General features: G+C 37.6%; 1 protein-coding gene across 17 annotated transcripts in view; it reads right to left on the bottom strand.

Moving 5' to 3' along the window:
• Positions 1 to 25,804, bottom strand: part of KDM6A (lysine demethylase 6A) — a 157,285-nt gene that overhangs the window by 58,108 nt on the left and 73,373 nt on the right. For 15 of the 17 annotated variants that reach the window (XM_054165951.1, XM_054165952.1, XM_054165953.1 and 12 more), the window contains exons 5-6: positions 20,625 to 20,683; positions 9,428 to 9,548 (exon numbers count right to left, since the gene is read on the bottom strand). In XM_054165951.1, the coding sequence (XP_054021926.1) occupies positions 9,428 to 9,548; positions 20,625 to 20,683 (180 nt within the window). Of the gene's footprint in view, positions 1 to 2,451; positions 2,481 to 9,427; positions 9,549 to 20,624; positions 20,684 to 25,804 lie in introns of those variants that run through there. The other 2 variants (XM_054165968.1, XM_054165967.1) reach the window with 2 other exon arrangements.

Here is a 25,804-nt window from a genome sequence, read left to right as displayed (position 1 = left end):
GTGACTTCTAATACACAAAACATTACTGACACTTTAGCACGTTTTACTTTTGTTAGCACAAAAATGCTAATTCAGCTATGCCTGTTCAGGATGCCAAACTAGATGTAGCTGCAAATTAAAAAAAGGTCCTTATTAATGAATGTGTATGCAAATCACTCTCAATATTGTCATACTCAGACCTAATAGATACTATATAGTTTTCCTCATGGTCCCACGTAATACCTCACATATAGCATGTCTCTCTAACAGACATCCCAAGAATTTAGAAAAAAAAAGAGTTTAACAGCTCACCACATTTCTAAGCAAACATTTTAAATACTAAAACTGTTAGGAAATTAATGCATTACCCATAGCAAAGCATTAAAAAAAAGAACGCTGATGCTCTCATGAGCTCTGCAAAGCACACAGTGATGCAGCTTACCTCCTCACTGATTTTACCACGATTTGTAATATAGAACAGCTTCATGAAACAAACTCAAGCTGAATAACACAAATTTCTGATTTTTAATGAACATTTTTACAACCTCATTCCCAGAAGACAGCACAGAGAATAATAAATTAACATATGCATTACTTGTGAAACAGCTTTTTAGCATTAGAGTAAGCATTAAATAATAGCTTATAAAAATTAAATAATAGCAACTTATTTATCTGCCCAGCCTGTTCATTTCTGTACTGTTCAGCAGTCAGACAACTTAAAATCTCCCTTCACTTACACTGCAATGAGGGTTCTGTGCCTCAGAGGCACCCTTTAGACGGTTACCATAGTGATTCTACTAAGCAGGCAATTTAAAAAAAAAAAAAAAAAAAGACTAAATAAAAATAAAATGCTCTACTTTATATTGCATTTGGAAAAAAAGAGAAAACAAAAAACCAGACCTATATACTTGGCCTGTACAACGAGTATACCGATCTACGTGGTACAAAATCCTCTTTGCACAGATGTGTCATCTTGCACTGTCACTAACAATTAGTATGAAAAGATAGAGCAGAAAGGAACAGATTCACTCTCACCTAGCAATGCTATTATAAAAAATAAGCAGATCTAAAGAGAAACGATGGACAACTGCTCTGCAGTAGCTTTGCAGAGGCATTATTGCAGTGAAACTCACTGAGAGAAAGCAGGCAGCCATATACGAAAATCTAGCCATTTTAATATTAAAATATGCTAGTAGTATCAGTGCCATACAGTAAAAGAAGGCAGGAATATTCTCACCAATGCCTCCTAAAAATTTACATTCTTACTGCTACATTAGCTCTTAGATTTCAAAATCCTTACTATGAAAATTTTCTAAATGTATTACATTTCTGCTGGCACTGTTCACTAAGCTACACACGGTAAAGAAACTGATAAACCGAAGCCTTTAACTACCACAAAATAAAGCATCTGCACTAAACAACTACCGCAAAGCAACGCACAGAAAACCCAGAACCTTTCAAACCCAGAACCTTTGAAATGCACACACAGAAGCAAACCTACACCTCTTGCCAGATAAATAATACATGGCTCCCGTTAAGGATGCAAAATCATACACAAAAAAAGCATGCATGCAATCTAACACATAAATCTCATCAGCCAAAAGCAGATCCACTAATCACAATTACCAGCACCAAATTATTTTTTTTAAAGTAATCATTTCCAACTTCCATTTCTGCAACAAACAGAAGCAGCTAGCAAACATCTGCACCTCTCTCAAATATTGCAGTACTGAAGCTGGCTACTGCTATGTGAAATGGTTATTATGCAGGAGAGGCCGCTGCAGTTCAGAGACGACATACAATACCTCAAGGCAGACAGCAGTCTATAGAAATTCAAATCCTGAGTAAGAGGATTTACCTAGAAGGCAGTGCTCTGAATGCTAAAAAGTAACATGCTCTCTCCAAGAGCTGCAGCTCAAGTTCAAGTCATAATACACCTTGATTTGTAGCCATCTGTAACCGCACGATTATCTACAGCCTATTTTGTCTTCTCTGGAGTCCTTCATTTGCCTCTGACTATGGAAACAATATCAAAGGTAACCTTTCCAAGGACTAAATGCACTGCAGATTGCATATAAACAGAACTGATGAAAGCATTAGTTCCAGTAGTAAAGAAACAGTAATCTGACACCAATTTAGGTAACTTAGTATGTTTCAGGTAACTTCGATGTTTTCACTACCAAAATTAACACCGATTCTCCTGACAAATTAGTCCTTCGCAATTTGAGAGACAATACTCAGAGGTTTTTATTTAATCAATAAATGTCCAAACCAAAAATAACCATTTTCTTCTTCGTGCAGGATTTTCATTACTCTCTCTGTTTACATACAAGCCAGAGACCTCAAAATAGTGATTCCACTCCCTCCTCCTTGTGAGGACGACATTATCGAATTTAACAGCTACCTGTTCTGCACTTACTTAGCAAGCAAGGCAAGCCATCATTTGAAACCTGACAATCCTCACAGACTTACCATGAAGGAAAACTCCATCATGACTCAGTAAAATTGTGTCAGGATATGGCTTTTTCTGCCTATGTGACCTAGGTGTGATGCCTATATTCCTCAGAGCAGCCTTTGTTCAGATAAGTAGGACACAGAAAGCCTTGTGTAATCAGCTGTGGCAGAGTGCCAAGCCTCCATTTGCCAGCCGTGTTTGGGGCCAGGGAAGAGGGGTCAGGAGAGGACACGCTACATGTGCAGATACGTCAGCTCATTGCTCTGTTTTCCAATGTCTGCTGAATTCACAACAAATTCATCTTCTAAGATGAAGGTTTGTGTAGTGTTAACACACAGTTACTTTTGTCCAACATTCAAAAAATTCAAGACTGAGGGAAAACTGTTATGTGGACAGGGGCAGAAGAAAGCTGCCTGAGGGCAGAAGAACACGTAAGACACATCAACTGAGTAATAGAAGTATATCCAGGAGAATCTTGTTTGACTAGCCATAAGGAAAAAAGTCTTTTCAAAGAGAAAGGTAAGAAAAGATGTATTTTTACTAGCCAAAAGAAGGCTGCAGCTTTATTTACTGACCAACACCTTACATAGTACAGCACAGTGATTTCCACAAAGCTATCTCAATACTCCCGTTGCCTTCATGCTTTAGTATTATTCATGCAACATCAGAATTTAGCTGTTCCTGTGTTACAAGACCAAAGCACTGCTGGCAGCAATGGAACACTATAGGGAAATGGGACGACCAAAACCTTGTCCCTGCTGCTTTATCATCAGCATCACCAGAGAGCCCGGAGGTGGGGTCATTTCAGGACATGCAGCACTGGCTCCAACCCACATAGCCACCCAGGCTGAACAGAAGAACAGCCTAATCGTTGCTGGTTATCTGTAGCTACCTAGCCAGCACACGCAGCTAGCTATTACTGCGTGCTCCGAATGCTGTCTGGCAGTTAAAGCTAATAAACCTGGACCAAGACACCTCTCAGAAAGAGAAGGTCCACAAATTACATATGCTAGGAGCAACATTCGTTATTAGATTGAATACTCAACCTCCAAGTCACTATTTCTCACAGTTTGTTCTTCCCCCTTTCCCACAATAACAAAAGATCACACACACACACACAATGTTAATTCGATTTTAGTGTTTTCTCCTCTTCATAATCATGACACACCTAGAGTTTTCTTTTAGAGAAAAAATCCAAAACTGCTCAGAAACCCAGGCAAAATTAAGAGAGAACAATAGTAAACACTGCAGACCAGACACTGTGATATCATGATCCACTGTCAAAACCAGAAGCTCTAGTAGTAATGCTCTTGCACATTAACTACAGTGCCATGCTGTGCTAAAAAACTTTTGATGTTTATAAATTCTCTCCATCATAAGCCCATGCAAACTCCAAAGACTTGAGAGAACAATTTCATTCCCAAATGCAGTTTTCCATGTACTTGCATTTTCACTAAAATAATCTTGCTCTCCATAAAATGGTGTTTAGGGGAAGTATTTGAAAACTTGGCTATTCACCTTACAATAGCTAAAAGCCCTTTGTTTGTTTCTTGTTTTTTGGGTTTTCTTTTGGGGTTTGGGTTTTTTCTTGCTTAAAATTGTCACTGATCAGTTTTTGGTAGAAACAGACCAAAAAGTAGATATAAAAAAGTAAAACTTCTCAAAACCTGTATGTATTTTGACCAGTTAACTCTTCATGATTAATGTAAAATAAATACGCAGTGTTTCAAATTAACATGTCTAAGCTTTTAAAATTACTAATCAAAGCACACATAGGAGAACTAGGTTGCAGAATAGCACTTGAAGGTTTGAAAACACGAAAGTGTATTTATGAAAGTGAAAATTTGTTACTGAGGAAAAATGTAAAAATTAATAGTTTGCCTGTAACAGCTACACATTGACATATAATAGCTGCAGTAGCTAAAATAGCCTTCATAAAGACAGAGAGAGAGAAACAGGGGAATTATTTGAATAAGTGATGGAAAAGTGTCTGACTGACTATAAATAAGTACTCTGAGCAGTTCATCTGTGTATCAGGGTGTTTTTTTTTTTCATATTTTATGCATATTCATGTCATTCATGAATAATTCCCCAATAAATTCTAATTCTTTCACTGCCTTTTTCTTATCCTACCATAAGCAGTATGTCTTAACGTTACTAACAAATGAGAACCTTTAGGAAAATAATTTTACAATTAAAATTATATTTAAATTAATGATTTATGGGTAAGATCAAAGCATAGGCCTGAAGCAAGCTACTAGCATAGATGTTTTGTGTATAAGTAAGAAGGAAAAAACTTTAAAAGTGAAAGGCAGAATCAGTATTTCTACTAAAAGACTGATAATTGAAAACACGAGAAATTTATTTCTTATTCCTCTAATGTTTTTGTTTCTGGGCACAGGATGCATCTACAATCTTTAAAACCCCAAACAAAATCCCCAAGTACAACATAGCTTCATTTGCCATGAAAGAACCTGCTCATGTCCAGAGTCCCTACTCACCACTTATTATGGAAAAAACAACAACAACAAAAATCCATCAGCAAAAAAATTCCAAACAAAAGCAAAAGAAACACTCTTCCACTAAACCAAACCCATTGAAGATCTCCCACCCACCCACTGTTCCCTTAATGTTATCATTCTATTAAGTATGAAACACTGAGATTTCTTTTTTTCCCTTAAGCAGTCTGTCAGCAAACAATGGAAGCGAACTGAATTTCACACTCAAAGGGCTTTCAGGATCATAGCCCTAACTCCCCACTGAAAGCACACTCTGACATTTTAATGCCATCAAGCAGAATGAACACCAGATGGAAGACTGGTTTCCCATAGCTGCTGTTTCTAATGTAACCCAATCATTAAACTAAGTAATACCAAAGCTGTTATTTTTCTTTTTTGTTCCTCAGCCTCTCTTTTATACATGTCAGTGGCCCCACACAACACACACAGCTCCTCCTTTATGCTCTACCTAGCTCTCGATCAGCCACCAGCTGGACAAGAGGCAGTGGGGCTGCCTGATGTACAGTGCCCTGGTGTGGATGGGGCAGTTCCCTACATGGATGGGGCAGTCTAACATCCCAACAAGACCAGATCCATGTGCAGTCATTTGGTGCCTATGCTGCAGATCAAGCCAACCAGATGACCTGGTCCTCAGCTTGGTGCTCAAATGGCTCTTTGGGCAACATCTCACACTGGAACATTGTAGCAATTTCTCTTTGAAATCTCTTTCATTCCAACTTATTTGTTAGAAAATGGTTAAGATTCAAAAGTACTTAAGAGAAGAACTGAGACAAATGTGCAAGACAGGAATTATTACACATATGCATGGGAAAAAAGGAGGCCAAAACTGGAAAAAAATATCATATCCAATAAATAGAAAAATGACCAGGATAGTAAATTACATGCCAGAAATAACACAGCACAAACTCAGAAGCTTGAACATTTTTTCAAGTACATTTACCAAACCAACAAAAAGATATTACATATTCCTAGAGATCTCCTTTCATTGTCTTTTAGATTATCACAGTGCCACCACAGCCAATACCAACATATTATTTTTTATATTGTTTGTAGGAAATAGTAAATAGGGAGGTGGCAGCAGGAAATAGAGGAAAGTGTGAAAAGGTTAGGCCTGTGAGGTAAAGCTTAATAGTATGTTGCTGGTACAGTAATCAATAATAAAATACACACACAGAAGTTGATTTTTAAATCAATTGTACTTTTCTGATAAATGGGGCAAATTCAGTTTTCATGTATCACCTCTGAAAGTAACACTGCCCTGTCAGGTTACACATAAACTGCTTTCCTTCTAACTAGAAGGATCACTATTTTTTCCCCCTCTTAATTTAAGCCTGAAGGCCAAGCAATTTTCAACAGCACTGGTGTTCCTGTTTGTGGCAATGGAACATCAGAGCAGTCAAGGGTTCTCATAGTCATCTGCAAATCTTAACTGCAGCAGTGATAAAAACATGCAAAAGCAGTAACTGATTTTGAAAAAAGCAGTGAGAGTCGATTTTATGCTTGTTAAACAGCACTCTAGTAATTATCTTGATCATTATGATCTTAAAATAGTAAAAAATAATTTTGTGCTTAAATTGCTTACATAAAATATAGATGATTTAGGTTAATGCTCTAAAATTGTGAATAACATGGGATACGTGACCTTCAGACTCCCGTGTTCCCCTTTGCCTAAAGACTCTCACTGACAATGACTCATCTACTGGCAATGTTTTATTCTTAGCAATTGCAGACTTCACATGAATGTTTAAATACCATCAAAAACATTATGATATTTCAAAGCACTTTCATGAAACGTTGGTACAGTCTGCGAAATCCAGAACAATCACATGCAAATACTAGATGGAAAGTTACTTCCACTTTCTGTCCCAGTGTTTCATAGGAAGCTCAAACTAGGCTATGAATTATGTTATACAGAGCTCCAGGGAAAAGGATCTGTGCTCAAGGCCAGTCAGTAGCAGGCTGAATCCTAAACCCCATAACCATCCTCTAAAATCTGGAAAATTTTTAAAGAAGGTCCACAAAACCAAAAATTACAAGACAACTGTCTTTTAATTACTTTGAGTTACTCATCTTTCTTTAGTGAAGAGATGAGATATTCACTCTCTTTCATCACATTTCTTCCTCATTTTATTTTCCCCATACTTGTGCATAAGCACTTCATTTTGTTCTCTTCACTAAGGAACTATTTTCTGACTTGCTTCTCACACTCTTGTTGCTCACAGAGGACTGTCTTAATTGTTGTTTTTAAACCTCAACTCAAGGATCAGTCAGATTGGCTTTCTCCTTACTCTACTCTTTGAATGACACATCCTGATATTTGATCAGTAATATTTTGTTTTCTATGTAGATCAGTCTCAGGACCCTACATTAAATTCACAGATGAGCTGAACTGAAACTGTTTGAAACTGAGTGGATTGCCTCACTGGGTCTTTTGTTTCTTGATCCTCATTCTCATTCTATGCTAAGGATTGCAACCTCCATAGCAAAGGAAACAAACCAGAAACTAGCTTAGGTGTTCAGCTGATAATTCCAGAGCAGAATTTCATGTAATGTCTTCCACTAGAATGGGACAAGACAGCTCCTCCCCATTCATGCACTTCTGCCCGTCTACCTTGCTCTGGATCCAGCAACTGAACAATCTCAAGCTGAGCTGGTTCAGACTACAAATGGAAAATTAAAAACTAAGTATCACTTGATTCAGTGCAGCAGGATGAGTTGTATTTGTTGTTGCTATTTGTTTTCACAAGTGACTTAATCACACTGCACAGAAAAACAATGGAGGAATGATAATTTTGCATTATAAAAATATCGATTTCTGTTTTAAAAACCCTTTCTGGTGCTTTTCCTATTCCTAGCTGGTGTATTACAAATTAAAAAGTTTAGTACACTCAAAATCTTTGTGACTAGTCACTTTTTTATTTTGCTAAGTTGTGAAGATCGAACACAGGAAATTTAGATTGAATTCTCATATCCATTTAAAATACTTGATTCAATGACAGAATTATTTATTTCATGGCACAGAAGGAAAAGGTTATTTATTTCTTGATCAATTGCGTCTATTAAAAATTGAAGTTCCTGCCAACACTTGAGTAGAAGTTTCCTACATCATTGTAAAACTGTCCCTAAGACTTCTTTAAAAATAAAGCCAAAATGCACTTCTTCAGCACTTCTTTTATTCCCTATGTATCACAACAGCTGATACCAAATCTGTGTCAAAGTGTAAGGAAAGAGGACCACCCAAACTCACATAATCCCCTACCCAACACAGAGATCTACCTCTGCCTCCCCTTGCTCTCTTTTGCCATTCATTGCACTGAATCCTTCCCAATCCTATGTGGTATCATCCTTTCTATTCACAATTTTCAACCCCATCTGTCTCTGTAGGTGACAGTTTGGAATCTGGATGAAAAAAGGAAGCCTGACAAGAGAAGCCCTTCCCATTATTACAAATACTGAAAGAAAAAAAATCAGAGTAACATTCTACTCTTTCAAATCTTTGACAATGTGATTCTGAAAGCCTCACAAATACAACTTCCGAAAAACAATCTGCCAGGAAAAGGAAGCCATGAGAGTCCTGAGAACAATACATTTAATGTTTTCACTAGTTTTAAGAGATGAGTATGCAGAAATGTTTTTTCTAAACTACACTTTATTACAATTTTTTTAATTGTCAGCCCTGCATGTCTATTACCCAGCACACAAAACTATATTGAAGAATACTTCCCCTTTTCCAAGGCACATATACCTAAATTCAGAGGTCAAGAAGGAAAAGAATGTGGGGACAGAGTAGGAAAGGGAAGGAATTAAAAATATGGGCAAATATGTTGAATGGAGTGAGATAAAATGCTAGATTACAGTCAGAGAATGAATTAGAATCCAAGCAGCAAAAAACTGTAAAGGGCTACAGAGAAGCAAAGTACTGTTATTAACACAAACGACTTCTGAGTTGCTAGCAACTTTTGTCTTAGAAGCAGACTTACATCAGTAAATAAAAGAATGATTAACCGCTAAAGAAGTAAAAACAATATTAAAAACTTGGAACAATAACACTATTTTGCATAAAAGCTTTCTTTTTTAAATAATTTCAAACAATATTATCATAGTGTGTGTGGGGTGGAGGGGTGTCAAGAAATTCACACTACCGATTCCTCTTTTTCTTCCAACTTTCTCTACATTCTCAGCCTACTCTCAAAATGCACTGTTTTGAGGAGAGCTCTACACCAATTTTTGATCCCCTGAATTATCAGTGCTCATCTGTAATTTTGCTGAGCTTTTTTGAGTTATTTCTAGCACACAAAGCACCTCAAAAATCTACTCTTACTCTGTCTTTAGACTAAGATACTTCATACTGAAGCATTTCTATTTCTAAAGCAGGTAGTATTTAACTGGCATATATTTATGCATTCCTTGCAGTTTTAAGATGCAACACAACTTGTAACAATTCTTAACACAATTTGAAAGGACTTAAACTTACCTTTAAACTAGACTCATAGTCTGTGTTCACTTTGAACATTAGCCCAAGTCTCAAATGAATTTCCTTGGCTCGACAAAAGCTGGGATCAACATAAAGCGCCTCCTGAAATGCTTTAATTGCCCTGAAAGAAAAGCACAGATTAAAAAAAATTATTTTTCACTGAAGTATTATTCTTATAATCAGACTTATAGAAAGTGAATCAGAAAACAATGTTACAGAAGAACATATCAAAATAATGGTCTGGATGTAATGTTTTTGGTGCACGGTTTTTTATTCATCAAGGACTGGGTAATTTTGTGCTCCAGATATCCTGCTATATTTGAATGTGTAATCTTATCTGTGAATTTAGAGAAACTACTTTGCTGCATGAAATATAGTAAGGTATCTGCTATTTCAGAAAGGATGACTCAAGAATTAGTAGCAATATCACAGTAATGTTAGAACAACATGGTGATCATTCATGTCACAAACAACTGCTAGGTTGACTCTGATTCCCAGCAGGGCAGACCTCCCAGAGCAGCAGCAGAACAGAAGGCCTAGGAGAGACCACACACATCTCTTCCCACTACACCAACTTGCTCCATTTTCCACTTTGTCCTCCCTTCCAGTGTTGTGCAGGGACTCAACTAATACCTATTGTTCTGTTATTTCCCAGTTACTCAATTATCTCCAGGAAAAAAATATATGAAAGCCTGTCACCTCCTCTGACTGAAACTTTTCATATAGCTATGATATGTGAAGATCCTCTCTACACATGCCTCTGTTAATGATGGCACCATACCAGATAAAACAAAGTGCTATGTAGCACCTGTATTTTGGGGCAGCAAAAAAACATGATTCCAAATAGGCCTGGTTTGCCACTCAAGCCTATTGCAGAAAATTAGGACAGCTGAAATGCAACTAAAGGAGTAATAGACTTAAAATCACAGAGGAACTGAGAAAGAAGCTAAGACTTAATGTGTTAGCTTGTCTGAAAGCCAGTGACAGGTTGAAATAAAATACTTTCACATACATGAGTGCCTGTACAATTACAGAATCAGAACCAGTCTCACTTTGTATAGATTCAAGCACCTAGACCAGACAGCACAGTCACATTTTCTCTCCTAGGCAACCTCAAGGATGAACACTAAAGCAGGCAGCTGATGGGCAAGCCTATGGGGACAATTGTACCCACTATGGAGCAGCACAGGTACACTGGACAGGAATTAACCACATTGCCTAAAATCATACAATGTTTAGGCAAATTGATTTCATTCCTTCCCTCCAATTTGTAGTGACAAAAGCCTAGCAGGTTGCAAAGGGAAATTCAGTAATATTTTTCATAACTTTTTTATTCACAAAACACATGAATGATAGTTTTCAAATCCATCAGCAAAAAACCCTTGTGCTATAAAATTCTTCAGGCTTTTTTTTTTTTCCCCATGGCAAAGCAAACCAAAGGCACAGAACTTACTCCAGTTGATGCAACAAAATTGATTGTAACTGAAGCATTACCTGACTTATTTAAACAGAACTTCAGAGCAGACAGGCTTAAATAAAAACAATGCATTTTTACTGTGGCACATAGGCTTTTCTTATCTTACACCCTATTTTTCTACTTACACAAGGAAAATAAGCAAGTGAAGCTCAAAAGGGATAAAGTTGCACTAGCTAATCAGTCTCTCACATCTCATCTGAACTGCCCTGGAACACTACAGGTGGTGATGAATCATACACCTTAGGATCTACACTAAAATCATAACAAACAAGGACTCGTGTCTCATAACAGTATGCTCATCATCTACAGGAACACCGCTCAAATTAAAGGAAAAGACTCAACTGATCATAAATACCAGCACTTTTAAGCTTTGCTTTTGTTTTGTGAAAGTAGAGATTTTGATTGCATATTTGTATTTCTTGTTACTAACACAGTACTCAGTATATTAGATACTGACACTTAAAATCCATTATTTGCATCTTGCTCAAAGAGAGTATCTGAAATTCTAAAAAGGAAGAAAAATCAATGTCTACAGTCTGTATCAATGAGAAGAAAATATCAGGAATAAAGACACAGCAGTTCTACACCACGTGGGGATTGTGGCCATGCTCATATACATTTTGTGATCTTTACACTCCTCATATGTTATCAGAAACTACTATTTCTGTATTTCCCCTATATCACATCAGTGGCAAAGATCATTGAAATGTGGATTTCTATGAAAGCTTAAGAGAAACTCTAAAAGACAAAAAAACATTTTTGTAGCCTCTTGCTTACTGAACAGGAAAGAATATTTTTTGCCACAGCTGAGCAACATAATTAAACAAAGCCACAAGCCCAACAAACAAGTTTTAAAGATAGTTTGGAAATTCAGATTGAATGCATACTGCCATTCGTTGAAAAGAACAACAATGTTGCCTACCTCAGTCTGTCAGAGAAGCACAGCACTTAAAGACCAGTAAAATTATCATGGACACCATGGAAAGACTGTCATGTTTAGCACAGAACCCACTAGTCACAGTCAGCCCATACAAGGTTTGTGTAAGTTTTATCATTATGCAGACCACATGGCAATACCATTCGCCCTTATCTCAGCCACTTGTGGAGTCAGGTTCAACATTATGATTCCATGATTCTATGATTAGCAGTTCCTGTCTCTGAGGGAACATTATAATCCAACACAATTTTCCAGTAAAGAATAGGCCAAAATGTACATGCAGGAAAAAAATTTGTAGGACAAGACATCATTGCTCTAGACATAATTTAGGCACATAGCATTATCATGCTTTTCAACCCATTTGGATGGACACCTGAAAAAATACATCCAGTCAAGCAAGTCAAAACAAAAATCTCTGTACCACTTTAGGCACCATTCAAGTTACCATGCTAAGAGCTAAGTAACAATATTCTAGCTGTAGATTTCAGTTCTGTCTGATTGCTCCTAAACTGATGGGTCTGGATGGAAATGCAGGTAATCTTTAAAAGCAGTATTTCCTTAAAAGATTAAGAAATTCAAGGGAGTGTAATCAGGGAGTGTTGATCGCTCCCATCTATTGCATTAATTTGGCAATGGAATGGACATGCTGGCTGAAAGCTTGGGAAAAGTCTCTCCATTTACAAATTTTCATTCAGTTTCTACTATCTGGTAGATTTATTTAAGATTGAATCCATATGCACTCAAAATGCTATGGAATTCCTGGGTCAGTGTCTTGCTTGCATCTTAAATTCTGTGTCTTTGGATGACATAATATAAACTAACAGAGAATTCTAAAAGGTAAAGCATAATTACATCAGAAAATGTTCTCCAAACCAACTTTTCTAACTAAAAATCACGTATCTTCTCCATTAAAAACATTGGCCTGCATTTTACTTAACTCTAGTGTTAATTCTATATCGATTAAGCATTTTATAGCTTTTCCAGGATGACAATCACTGATAATTAGAAACACACATTACTTGAATTACTTCTGTGAAAAAGGGCATCATCAAAGTTGTACAAAGGAAGCAATGTGAAAGGCAGCGTTTTCAACAATTACTGTCAGTGGTAGGTGCTCACATCCAATTTGCTAACTACAGCCTGAATTTAAACAGCCAGTGGGATTTTCACAGTATAAAACATGCAAACTCTTACTACTTATTAACTTGTCCAGACAGACAAGCAATGCTACACTGCAGCTGAATTAATATTGATCTAATTTTGCCTTGGGAAACATTTGAACAAAAAAACAATGCAATCAAGCTCACAGGACACATCACAAACAAACTACAGTAAAAACTTTACTTTTATTTTGAAACTGCCTGTTTCTCAGTGCCATGCCCAGAGCTCCAGACTTGGTCCCTTACTACATCAACAGTAAAACATCTGCAATACCATTGACATCCATTTCAATTTCAAGTAACATCAAATGTAAATGGCATAGAGGCTTGGTAAAAATTGGTACAACGCAGAAGGAAGCAGACATGGAAAGTAGGATCCAGTGTTGTAGTACTAAGAGCACGTAAGAGAGAATGTGGCTCAATGTCATTAATGACAGTCCTTCCTGGCCTATCTGCTGAGCTGAGCCTTCCAGATACAGGAGTAACTTGATCGTTGTACAGATTCTCATTTGCTCCGAAACACCACTAATCCCGTTTCTGTCCTCTGCCCAAAACTACTTACAGAAAGATGCAGATCTAGAGGATTCAAGGCATCCCAAGTTATCCAGAATGTTTTCCTTCAAAGCTCTTATGTGGTTTGACCAAAACCAGAAGAGCAAACAGAACTTAATAGCTTGATTATCTGTCACATGTGAAGCTGGACTTGGCTTAAGAGGCTAATAGCTTCTTCCAGAGAGATGGCATGCAGCCTTTCTCAAGTAGGTTGTTACTCTCCACCACTAATTAACCAGCCTTTATGCACAGACAGAGCTTTTAATTTTTATCCTTCAGTAGACTAAACATACATTAGTCCAAAGGATAAATCATCAAATGAAGGGCTGGGAGCTCTCATACTGCAGAAATAAACAACAATCATCTCAATTCAGCAAGAGATGACTTTCGGTTTCTTCTCCGAAGACAATGACAACTGCCCGGTAAGAAAAAACTTTGGTTAAGTCTACTAGAATTTATTTAAATTAAGTAAGATTTTTCTCCAAGAATGGGAACATTTCCTCTAACAGGCAGGAAATGCTCTCTAACACTCAGGAAACAGGAAAGCAGGACTGGAAAACAAACACTATGGAGGATGAAAAACACCTCTGGGCTTACATTTTACATGGCACTGCTACAATAATTCAGGGGGGGGGAAATGTTTGTGAATCTATCAGTTCCAAAACAAGACTTGGAAAATGTATACTGCAGCTAACTTTCCATCCACTCATAATGCCTACCATTATGAAAGTGAAGAAAGCAGCAGAATAATAATTAAAGATTGTATTAAACATTTTGTGAACTCTCCTAAGACTTTTATTGGAAGGTTTTACTTGGACAGACTGAATAAAATCAGCTTAGGACTAGGCAAACAGATATAACAAAACAGCAGTGATTTCACTATTTAAACACTTTTCAAATAAAATCTACACAAATCAGAATAAGCCTGCAAAATAAAAGGACACAATATCAATCTAATATATCAGGAGAAATACTTGATGCAGCTAGAGTGAAATTTTTTCTGATTTTTTTTATCCTTTCAGTTTACTGACCACCTATTCAAAGCCTCACATCATGAAAATTACATGAGGCTATGATGGATACATTTCACAGTATCACAGTACATTAGAGGTTGGAAGGGACCTCCAGAGATCATCAGGTCCAACCCCCTTGCCAAATCATAATCATAGCTTGAACATAAAATGTGACACGGATCAAGAACTGGCTAAATAACAGAGCCCAGAGGGTTGTGATCAATGGCACAGATTCCAGTCGGAGACCCGTAGCTAGGACTGTTCCCCAGGGGTCAATCCTGGGTCCAGTCTAGATGAAGAGACAGAGCACAGCCTCGGCAAATTTCCTGATGATACAAAACTGGGAGGAGTGGCTGATGCACCAGAAGGCTGTGCTGCCATTTAGCAAAAGCTGGACAGCTGGACAGTGACAAACCTAATAAAGTTCAACAAGGGTAAGTGTAGAGTCCTGCACCTGTGAAGAACACCACCATGCACCAGTACTGGTTAGGGGTTCACCTGCTGGAGAGTAGCTCCATAGAGAAGAACCTTGGTGTCCTGGTTAGTAAGTTATCCATGGGACAGCACTGTGCCATGGTGGCCAAAAAGGCCAATAGTATACTTGGGTGCATTAAGAAGTGTGTCCAGCAGGTCAAGGGCGGTTCTCCTCCCCCCTCTACTCAGCCCCAGTTAGACCACATCAGGAATACTGTGTACAGTTCTGGGCTTTGCAGTTCAAGGACATGGAACTACTGGAGAGAGTTCATCAGAGAGCTATGAGGATGATTAAGAGACTAGACCATCTCTTACAAGGAAAGACTGAGAGACTTAGGGCTGTTTAGTCTGAAGAAGGCAGAGAGGGGACCTTATCAATGTCTACTAGTATCTGAAGGGTGGCTTTCAGGAGGATAAAGCCAGTCTCATTGCAGTGATACCCAGTGATAGGACAAGGGGCCATAGACAAACTCAATCACAGGAAATTCCATGTCAACCTGAGAAAACTTTTTTACTGTGAAGGTGAGAGAGCACTGGACTGGCTGCCCAGAGAGATTGTGAAGTCTCCTTCTCTAGAGATCTTCAAAACCCACCTAGACTTGTTCCTGTGTGACCTGCTCTAAGTGGTCCCTTCCAACCCCTAGCATTCTATGATTCTACACACATGTACAGCAGTAGTCAGGACACTGCAGTTTTATGAAATACTTTCACACTCTTTAGATGCAATTTCTCTGTCCATAGGGCTAGAACAGCTGAACGATGAAATGTTTGGAGCAGCAAAGTCTTTAAACATTTCTCTAGAAGGCTTTTTTCCCAGCATTGGCAGATATTATGCATTTTCAGCAATTTAGGTTTGATACACAATCACAGAAAGGTAAGACAGCAAAAGGGAAAGTTAATTGCCACTCTGTTAATGGTTAATTACAATTAGTATGTGTAGTTTACATGTACATTCCTGTTTTATACACCTGAAAAATACATTAATAGAACCAGCCACCTGGAACTTAAAAGAGTATTTGACAAAACAGTACCTATACAACTTGTGTTTAAATTACACCCTCCTTATGAAAGTAACTACAAGCACCACACCATCTGAAATTACTCTGACAGAACAGGGAAAGAACCAATAAAATGTGTGCCCTGAAGATCACAAGTAAGCAACATGTTTTGATCTCCAATTATATCCTTCCTGGACTTTCCATTGAAGGTGTTTCCAAAGTAGGAACTCCACAGACTCCCAATTACCAGTGCAATGTTACTGTCAGGTGAATCTCAGGGCCTTTAATGCAAATTATACCCACTAGACTCTTTCATCAAATGATGTGCACACACTACTGATACACTGGGAGGCATGCAGTGTAGCAATCACATTTCATGTAGAAGACAGTGGCTGCTTTCTGCATGACAGGTGAGGTGCTCCCACACAAGTAAAGGAGATCACCACTGGGCAGTCTCCACTCTCACACACCCAACTACCCATTCGACTGCTTTTTACATGAACAGCCAATTTCCTTGGATCTGCCAACCATTGATATAAACAACTTGAAAGAATCTTCTGAAAAATCTGGTCCTGCCAGAAAAATAAAATTAAACACCTAAAAATAAGGCTCACTATGTTACTTAACAACTTGACCCTGGGAAAAAAAGTATGCATTGATAGAGGAAGAAGAGTAGGGCAAAGAATGGACCTTGACAGCTCAGGACTCTCCCATTCTCACAGGCAAACAGCAACCATCATAAAACAATGATTTCTAGGGTAGATGAGTAAAGCATACAACACTGAAGGCTGGCATACAAAACTACTGGAAAAATTGCCTATATTCCACTGTAGACTTGGGTACTTTTAAAGGAATTTAAACAGCTGCTTTACTATTTCAGGATAACTGTGAGAAGAGCAAAACTTCATTTTCTGGAAAAAAATGAAAAAGAATGACAGCCAGAGAAAGCAAGAGAAAGCAAACTCCTTCAGCTCACAGAAAAGGTTTGATGTGATTGGCACTAAGGCCATCTCACAGGTGATGGCAAGTTTTGTGTGTTTTCCTGTAGGCGCATGGAAAAGAATGCTCTGTCTCACTGAAGCCTTCAAAACATTCTTAGGAGAAAAGTCATCCTCAGGAGTTTGGAGGCCTGCTTGATGGTCAAGAGGTGAGATGCAGTACCACAAATAACAACCAAAGGTTGGCATTCTGCTGTGTGCTTTGCCTTTAGAGGGTCGTGGGATTCAGCAGCAGGAGAGATTGGTTGTGGAGAGCCTGCTCAGTGCTGGTATGTTGGAGATGAAGGCGCTGCACTCTCTCAGGGGGTGCTGTATATGTTTACTCACTCATGCCCACCAAAGGCCTTTACCTGAATTAGGCAAGAATAATGAAAAACTGCAGCTGCCTTCTTGATGTCAAGATTCAATTCTGAACCAGATGGGAAGAGAGAGAAAAGCTTTTTGTGCTGAACTCACTACCACACCCTGTTCCAAAGAGTCAAACTTAAAACAGGGCAAATAACATCCTAGCCTACAGAATAGCCAGGATGCAGCATTGCAAACAGACTGGGCTGGCTGAGGTTACTTTAAAGGAGCCAGAAGCAGAGACAGTGGTTCCAGCTATCACTTCCATTGAATACATGACGACAGTGTTTTTTGTTTTGGCAAGGATGGGTGTAAAAGGGCCAAGAAGTTCCAGTCAGATATGACAGATTTTCCTCAAGCAGTCTGTATCTTTAGCCATTACAGAGGTGAGGTAAAGGGTCTCCATCAACTCTAATGTTAGTCTTTGGCTTTCTTCAGGACTGTGTCCCTTAAAATCGTCAATGATGAAGTACTGAGTTTTATACAACATTTAAGTCCCATAGTTGATAATGATTCCTTGGACTTTGGAGCCTCGGTGTTTCTGAGGAATAGGGTGTCCGCCTCACACACTGTCCAGTGATTTTCAAGGTATCAATCACTGAGAACACTGTAGGCTGGCCTTGGAGCACCAGAGTTGGTACACAGTTGTGATACAGAGGGTGTTAGAGCGAGTTACAGGGCACAACTGCAGAGCTTGAACTCCATCTTTTTATCTTGGTGAGACTCAGTGTAAATCAGCAGATGATAAACAAGGCAGGCTCAGAATCCTTACTGAAAGAAAGTTTGGCACCAAAGCCACTATGCTTGCTTGTAGTTATTGCACAGAAATGAAGGGTAGCCTTTCATTAACTCCTGAAATTCTTTAAGTATTCAATCCAAAAGATAGCTAAAGGGTATTACGAAATTACTCAACTTATGTGACTCTCTCAGCTATCTCTGTTCTATTTGTGTTCTAATCTACTTGAGAAAGAGGAAAACAATAAGGAAAATCAGCCAACCCTTTTACCTACTGCTTGATAACAAATGGCGTGAAAGAACAGAGTATCAAAATTTAAGATCTCTAAGACCTGTTTTACTACACTTCACTCAATTTATGGAGTTAATCCCTTATGACATATCTCACTGCAGTAACTGCATGAAATAGCTTTGGTCTGATCATGCTATTGCAACAGTTGTATATATACCTTGAGAAGTTTCAGTTCTTACATGAACAGCCAAACCAAATCACTAATCTAAAATGACAGATCAGCTAAGATTTGTACTTAAGATAATGCTGTAATGCTACTTTAGTATACAGACAAACATTGAGTTAGAGTAAATTGCATGTGTCTTGGAGCCAGTCCAACACCACTTCTTATGAAAGCTGGAGAATGTAACAAAATAATATAAAACATGGATCAGAATTCTAAACCTGACCTTAATGCCACTTGCTTTTTATTGTCCCTGAATATAGCGGACATGATTTTAAGCACTTCCTTTTAGAAAGGCTATGTACGTGTCTTTTATCTAAATACCTAAATGTGGTATAATAATGTCTACAGGCGGTGTGATACATATCTAACTGTGGGTTGAATTAAAAAAAATAAAATTCATGGATAAAGCATGAGAGCTTAAACCACCTTAAATGGTCTAGGTCTCCTCTGCCTACCTGAAACATAGGAATTTATGTACTTCAGCAACTAATACATGGAATAGCTGCAGCACTATGTAAATTTTGACTAGCAGTTCACTCCGAAAGGTGTGAGATTCTCTTTGCATTATGCAATAGAGTCCTGTGGAGGATTAAGATCTACTGTAAATGACATCTCCAAGTGTATTATGATTTTGTCAGAACTAAACATTCATAGCCACACATCCCACTCCTCTCACCCCTATGAAAATACAGTAATGGGGAGGAGGGGGGAAGAGTACTAAAAGGGCTTTAATTTATTTTTTTTTTAATTTGGGGGGGGGAAATGCACACCAAGGTGTCAAATTTTATATGTGATAGGACTTACTTCCTCTAAAAATTCTTCTCAATACTCTTACATCAAGCCAAGCATGCATAAGAACAATATTGAAACATGGAAAAATTCAACCAAGGCTGAGAACCTGTGGGTTCTCAGGTTTTCTGAAAACTTTTAAGTCTTTCTGTTAATTAGAAAGCAATTGAATTGCATGCTGGATACAATGCATGGCATTCGTTTTACCACTATCAATAAAGATAGAAGCAAGCTGCAAGATCAAAAAATAACAATCCAGGTTCTGGGCTCATGATTTAATCATCTTTATCTTAATTTTAAGAATAAAAGCTTATTTAAATTATCCTGAGGAAAGCACAATCTTTTGTCTTTTAGACACACAGAAACCATTTTCTGGGACAGGGAGTATCTCATTTTACTGTTCCAAACTATCAGTCAGCAGTCACTGCATTCTTAGCTGCAGTCATGCTTAGCCCAGCAAATTATAAATGTATTAGTAAACAATTAAGTAGTAAAGTCACATTTACTTCATTAACAGTTTCCATACTGAGCATAAAAAAAGCACTGACCTAAAAACACTGCACCTTTCTTACTTTTTTACAATGACACTAACTTTATGTCTGCAAGAACAGAACCCAACAAAAGTCTGAGGACCTTTCAACAGAACCCCAGTGACTACTGCATTCATCAGAGTTCTTTCATCACCAACAAAGCAAAACCAAAACCCCCAACTGAAAACCAACCCTCCTCCCATACCAAATAGCAGTTCTTTTCAATCCCCAAAACCTTGCCAGAATTTATAACTTTTCCTGGTTTGACATCAGTTTTAAATGTTCTGATATAAGTCCCAGTGTAATGCTTTCTCACATCCACAACTTTCACATTATACAGCTATGTTAAGGTGACTGAATACCAACCTATATGAAAACATGCCCATTTTACCACTTCTTTTCCAAGAGAACAGTAAAGTTTTTTTGTAAGCAGGCTTTCAAACAAACACAAGCTACAGCTTCACAAGCTTCACAAAACCCCTTGAGGCATACTGCTCCAGCCCCCTTGCTGAATTGCATTATAGGGAGCTAAAATGTTTCCCCTGTGTTTTGTGTTTGTCACAGGCATGTTAGAATGATTCAGATGTGACCCAGGACAGCATGTCTTCAAACACTGTATCAGTAATTCAAAAAACTGAACTATTGCACACTGACACTGGCCTGAAGTTGCAATAGTCGCCTATCAATAAAACACTGCACAATACTGATAATGTTAGTTTATTCCAACTTACCACTGAAAGGCATTGTAATGGAAGTAGACCAAACCAAGGCCATATAAAAAGGCAGCATTCTGTAAAGGAAAGAAACGCTGTTTAAAATGCAGATGAAGAAAAACATATGCTGTAAGATTGAGTTTACAGTATTTTATTCATCCTTTGACATTCTAGTTCTATTATTAGATAATCACATTAAATTTCAACTTGAATAGTTAGAACCAAAGAGAAGAAATTGATGGGTAGGCATTTAAAGGGGGAGGGAGGGGGGAACAAAAACAGAAACCCCCCACCCTGCAAATTATTTTTAGAAGAATAATGACAATAATATTCAACTACTTTTACATCAGAGAAACTGATGTGCTTTGTCCTACTTGTGCAACAGCAGGGAAGGAAATGATGGAGTAGAGGTCTTCGACAAGTATATAAAATAAATGTTTTTATGATTGAAAACAAGTTCATAATCATCATAATTCATACTCATATAAAAGTAAATAAAGCTACACACTCTAATTTCAGTGTCTAACATGGAACATTAATTATATGAATCTGAAAATGCTGAAGGAAATGTCACTTTTCTGAATACTAAAAATATAGACCACTGGCTTTTAATCTAAGACAGTCATATTTCTTCATCATTAATCAAAATTCTATTTTCTATTTCTCCACTCTCTAGAAGGCAATGAGGGAAGCAAACTCAATTGAAAAGAACATTGTTCTTCTGGAAACCCAATTCTCCCCGTCTTCTTTTCACAGAAAATTATGTTTCGCTTCTAAAGTGAAATTACTGAAGAAATGTAATGAATAACAACCCAATTATATAAATAATTATTACAAATTTTCTTTGTTTTCAGATATGCCCCAACATAGCTGCTTTCTATTTAGTAAAGCTATTCCATTATCTGCAGGAGACAACACGTATGTGCTGCTCCCCATGACACACTTTTAGGTTCTTCCTCTGTGCAATTCTGGTTTTGAGAGACCAGGACTACATCACAAAGAACACAAAGCTCTGACATATAAACAAGAGAAATTTCCTTTGCAGAAAATTTTCATTAAAGATAATTCCTCTTCTACTTGCACACATTTCTTCAACAAGTCAAATTTCTATGGAATTCCACAAAAGGAATCCTAGTTATGCCTTAAGCATAATACAAATATAAAAGGTATAACCAAATTTCTCCTAGGAAACAACAGGCAACCATAACATAATTTAATGTAAGCACAAATTACAATCAGGGGAAAAACCCAAGATCCTTTTATGAATACAGTTCAATCATAACTTCAGCCATGAACAGTTTCCATGAAAATGCTGTGTTATGAGCAGATACTACGGCAAGCAGAGCACTGGAAGATGTTAACACGGAGAGTGGATGAGGAAGTACGTAAAAAATAATGGTGACACTCTTAATACTACCATAAAACAACATTCCTGTTTAATTGAACAAAACCACAACATGGACATCATAAAGATAAAAGATCTCTAATTCCATACTCCATGTATTTCCTGCTTTCCAAGCATGCTCCTGCAATACCAGACTAAGAAAGTAGGCAAGCTCAAAACCTGAGCATACATAATGCCTTAATTTCTAGGTCATTTTAAATGAAGAAATAAGACAGAAGGAAGCACACATAGTAACCTTAATTGTGTTTGGACCAGGATCATTTGTAGAACAGATCTTAACAAAACTTTTCAGTGTGACCCAACAATCCACCAACTGCAATCACAACTAGGTCATTGCAAAGACTGAGAATAATAGCAATAGCAAAAATCCTACATCAACACGCTGCAAAATTCAAGTAAAAATATGCCAGACAATTAATACCTCTTCAATCTACAAAGAATCTAATTTTATCTTCTGAAGCTTAGGTTTCACAGTCCAAACGAATTACAGATTCAGAAGATTAATCCAGCAAAGTATTATTAAGAAAACAATCAACTTTTGAGGCACGACAGGACCAAGATGCAGCTGATTTGTCCAAATGCAATTAATATATCAAGTTCATACAAAGCTTCCAGGTTGTCCTCACTCCAGCAAACTCCAAATTAACCACTGTCTTTTTGTCCTGTGATTGGTTTTCCCATTTTCCTCTCATTTGGCCTTACAAAGTATCTGAAATTGACCTGAAAAAAAAAAAATCTCTTAAACTGCCACTGTCTTCTCAATACAAAATAGGGCAAGATTGAAGACTCCAATACTTTAAAGGTGCAAATTCTGAAGTGTTTGGATCTTTTTTTCTGTTCTGAAATACTACAGCTTTACCCATATGTAACACTACTAGTATTGCTTGTCACTTATTAGATTTGTCATAAGGAAGATATTTTTAATATGCATTTGAACCTAGATAAGAGTTTCACAAGGACTGCAAGGTATTACAGGGTTTCAGGGTACGCAGTATTTTCTCACAAATAATTCAAGGTGAGATGCATATAAAGTTCATTACTTCAGCAACTGACTTTCTGCCTGTATTACAGAATATCACCACGTTCAAAGTGCAGCCAGGTTCCTACTGAGAACAGCCAATATGAAAGACAGCAATGGCTAAATGTATATCAAGACCACATGGGCTTATTAAATTTTCATCTACAAAATGTCCTCTTTCTTAACATCATAAGATTCTGTAACTCTGTTTGCTAGCAAGATACCTCACATTAAGGTATCTATTTTCAATTGCCTGTTATTTTTATTTGGACATGTTTTGATCAAAAAATATACATGCCGTGTTTTCCAGTAAAGATTACTTTCTGTAATTTAATCCCTGCCAGTCAGAATTCTGCTAAAAATATCTGGTGAATACAAGCCCACATTTTTTCCTCCAAACATTTTTCATTGTAATTATCTTATAACGATGTTTTTCTTGAATGTCTGCCAGCATGGCTTTACTAGGGGCAAATCCTGCCTGACAAACCTAGTGCCTTCCTATGATAAAGTGATGACCTATGGATGTGAGACCTAACAGCAGCCTTCCAGTAACTGAAGGGGCCCTACAAGAAAGATGGAGAGAGACTGTTTCCAATGGATTGTGGTGATAGGACAAGGGGCAATGGCTTCAAGATTTAGACTGGATGTTAGGAACAGGTTCTTTATTATGAGGATGGTGGGACAGTGGAACAGGTTGTTCAAGGAAGTGATTGGGGCACCATCTCCGTAGATATTCAAACTGAGACTGGACAGGCCTCTGAGTGGCCTGGTCTAGTTGAGAATGCCCCTGCTTACTGCAGAGGGGGTTGGACTAGAGGACCTTCAGAGATCTCTTTCATCCCAGACCATTCCATGATTCTATGATTAACCCTAAGAATTTTTGAAGATTTTATGATACTAAGTTCTAACATGATTTTTATGTTATCAGATCTCCTCACTGAAATCTATGACAAACTGAAAAGAAAAATAATAATAATAAGCAAACTGAACCATATTGTACCTCAAACTTGGAGCTGAATGTCTGTTTCTTTTTCATTATACAGCCATGCTATATTAAAAAGCTAATGAATTATAAATGCTATTTCCAAGCTGGTGTATCATTTACAAACTATCAAAGAAATGTCAAAATGTTTCATACCAACCACTAGATGGCTCAAATACCTCTTTCCATTTTAACACATTAAGCAATTTAAGAGGATTAAGTTTGTGTTGTGCATTTTGCTACATAATTGAACTATTTCTGTGCTAAGCAACACTTCTGTTGTATTTTACAAAATACATAACCCACAGTATTTAATTGATTGGTAACTCAGAAGGCAAAAAATATGTATCTTTTTACATAACTGAGATGGATAAGCATGGTGAAGACTTCTTGGTCTTGTGTAAGCAATTAAGAAAAAATAAAAAAAATCAACCAACCAATGAGTAAAACTCCACTCATCTCACAGATCTTCTGCATTAACTCAAATAACTGTTTTATAGTCTCTTTGAAGCAGTAGATGGAATTAGATCCACTACATTTCACGTGCTCTGTTCTCCAGCCATTTCAGGTCAAGTTCACAACAAAACCTTTTTCTCCCTCTTAAAGACTGCAGCCAAAACTTCCAGCACAAAGACATCAGACCAGACTGTCACAGCTACACTTCACAGCAGGTCAGACAAATGCACCAGCCCTGTATAAGAAATGGCCACTCTCATGTTCAGACTTAAAAATGGGCGTCTTTGACCGACAGATACCACATCTCTGTTCAGATACTTTTCACCAGTAACATGCTTATCCAGCACAAGCAGTTAAGACCATGTTACCGACTCCAAATTTGTGTTTTATGAACACAAGAAGAAACCAAAAAAAGCTATATTTGGAAATTAAAATCTGTTTGGCAGGCACTTCCAGAAAGTCAGAGAGCAGAAAAAGACTAACTAAAAGAGCCAAAGCAGCCTCAGGGCAGCATCCAGTTTGGACCTCACACCTTAAAAATGAAAAGGAATGCTTTTTGTCATAGTTGCATAGCATTGCTGATTGAGAAACATTCCATAACACTGCCACTCATTTGTGCTGATAAAACGATTTCTAGAGTACTACAGCAACCTGAATGCCAGAGCTGATTTGAGTTATTAATATCCAGGTACAAAAAAAGGATTATTTTTAACTGGATCAGTTTCCCAGCCAACTTCACTGTGTAGCCTCTCCATATACAAATGCATAAGCACAAGTGAAAGAATGGAATGTAAAGCAAAGCAAGTAAAAGCTCTTTAGGCCTACACTGCGAGCAACAAAAGGCTTATAAAATCTAAAATTACTTTTCAAACAGAAAGAGTGGAATCCTAGATAAAACATATAAACAGGCAATCTACATTAAGATAAAATGTTAAAATCCACAGTACTTTATTACCTTCGAAGTCACATAGAAATGTTTGACTTGAGAGAAATCAGCTTCTAAGGGTTAATACAACATGGATGAAAACATGAAACAACACCATAACCTGCCTGTCAGTCTTCTCCATTCAAGCCTTAACGAGGGAGACACACAGGCAAATGTACACTATTTCACCCCTCCATTTAATTTACAAGTTGACAATATTAAGGTAGAAATCAGAGTGTGTCCCACCATAGTACAGAAAAGAAAAAAAAAAGGGGGGGGAGGCAAGGGTGGCAAAACAAACAAACAAGCCATGACAAACAAACAATCAATCAAACAAACAGCAGGAGAACCAAAGTCTCTGTGTAGCTCACTGATGGAAGTTGGAAGGAGAACTATGGCAAAAAGATGGAAG

This window comes from Dryobates pubescens, chromosome 12, assembly GCF_014839835.1.
Source record: "Dryobates pubescens isolate bDryPub1 chromosome 12, bDryPub1.pri, whole genome shotgun sequence".
NCBI classification, from domain to species: domain Eukaryota; kingdom Metazoa; phylum Chordata; class Aves; order Piciformes; family Picidae; genus Dryobates; species Dryobates pubescens.
This window is presented reverse-complemented; position numbering and strand designations above follow the sequence as displayed.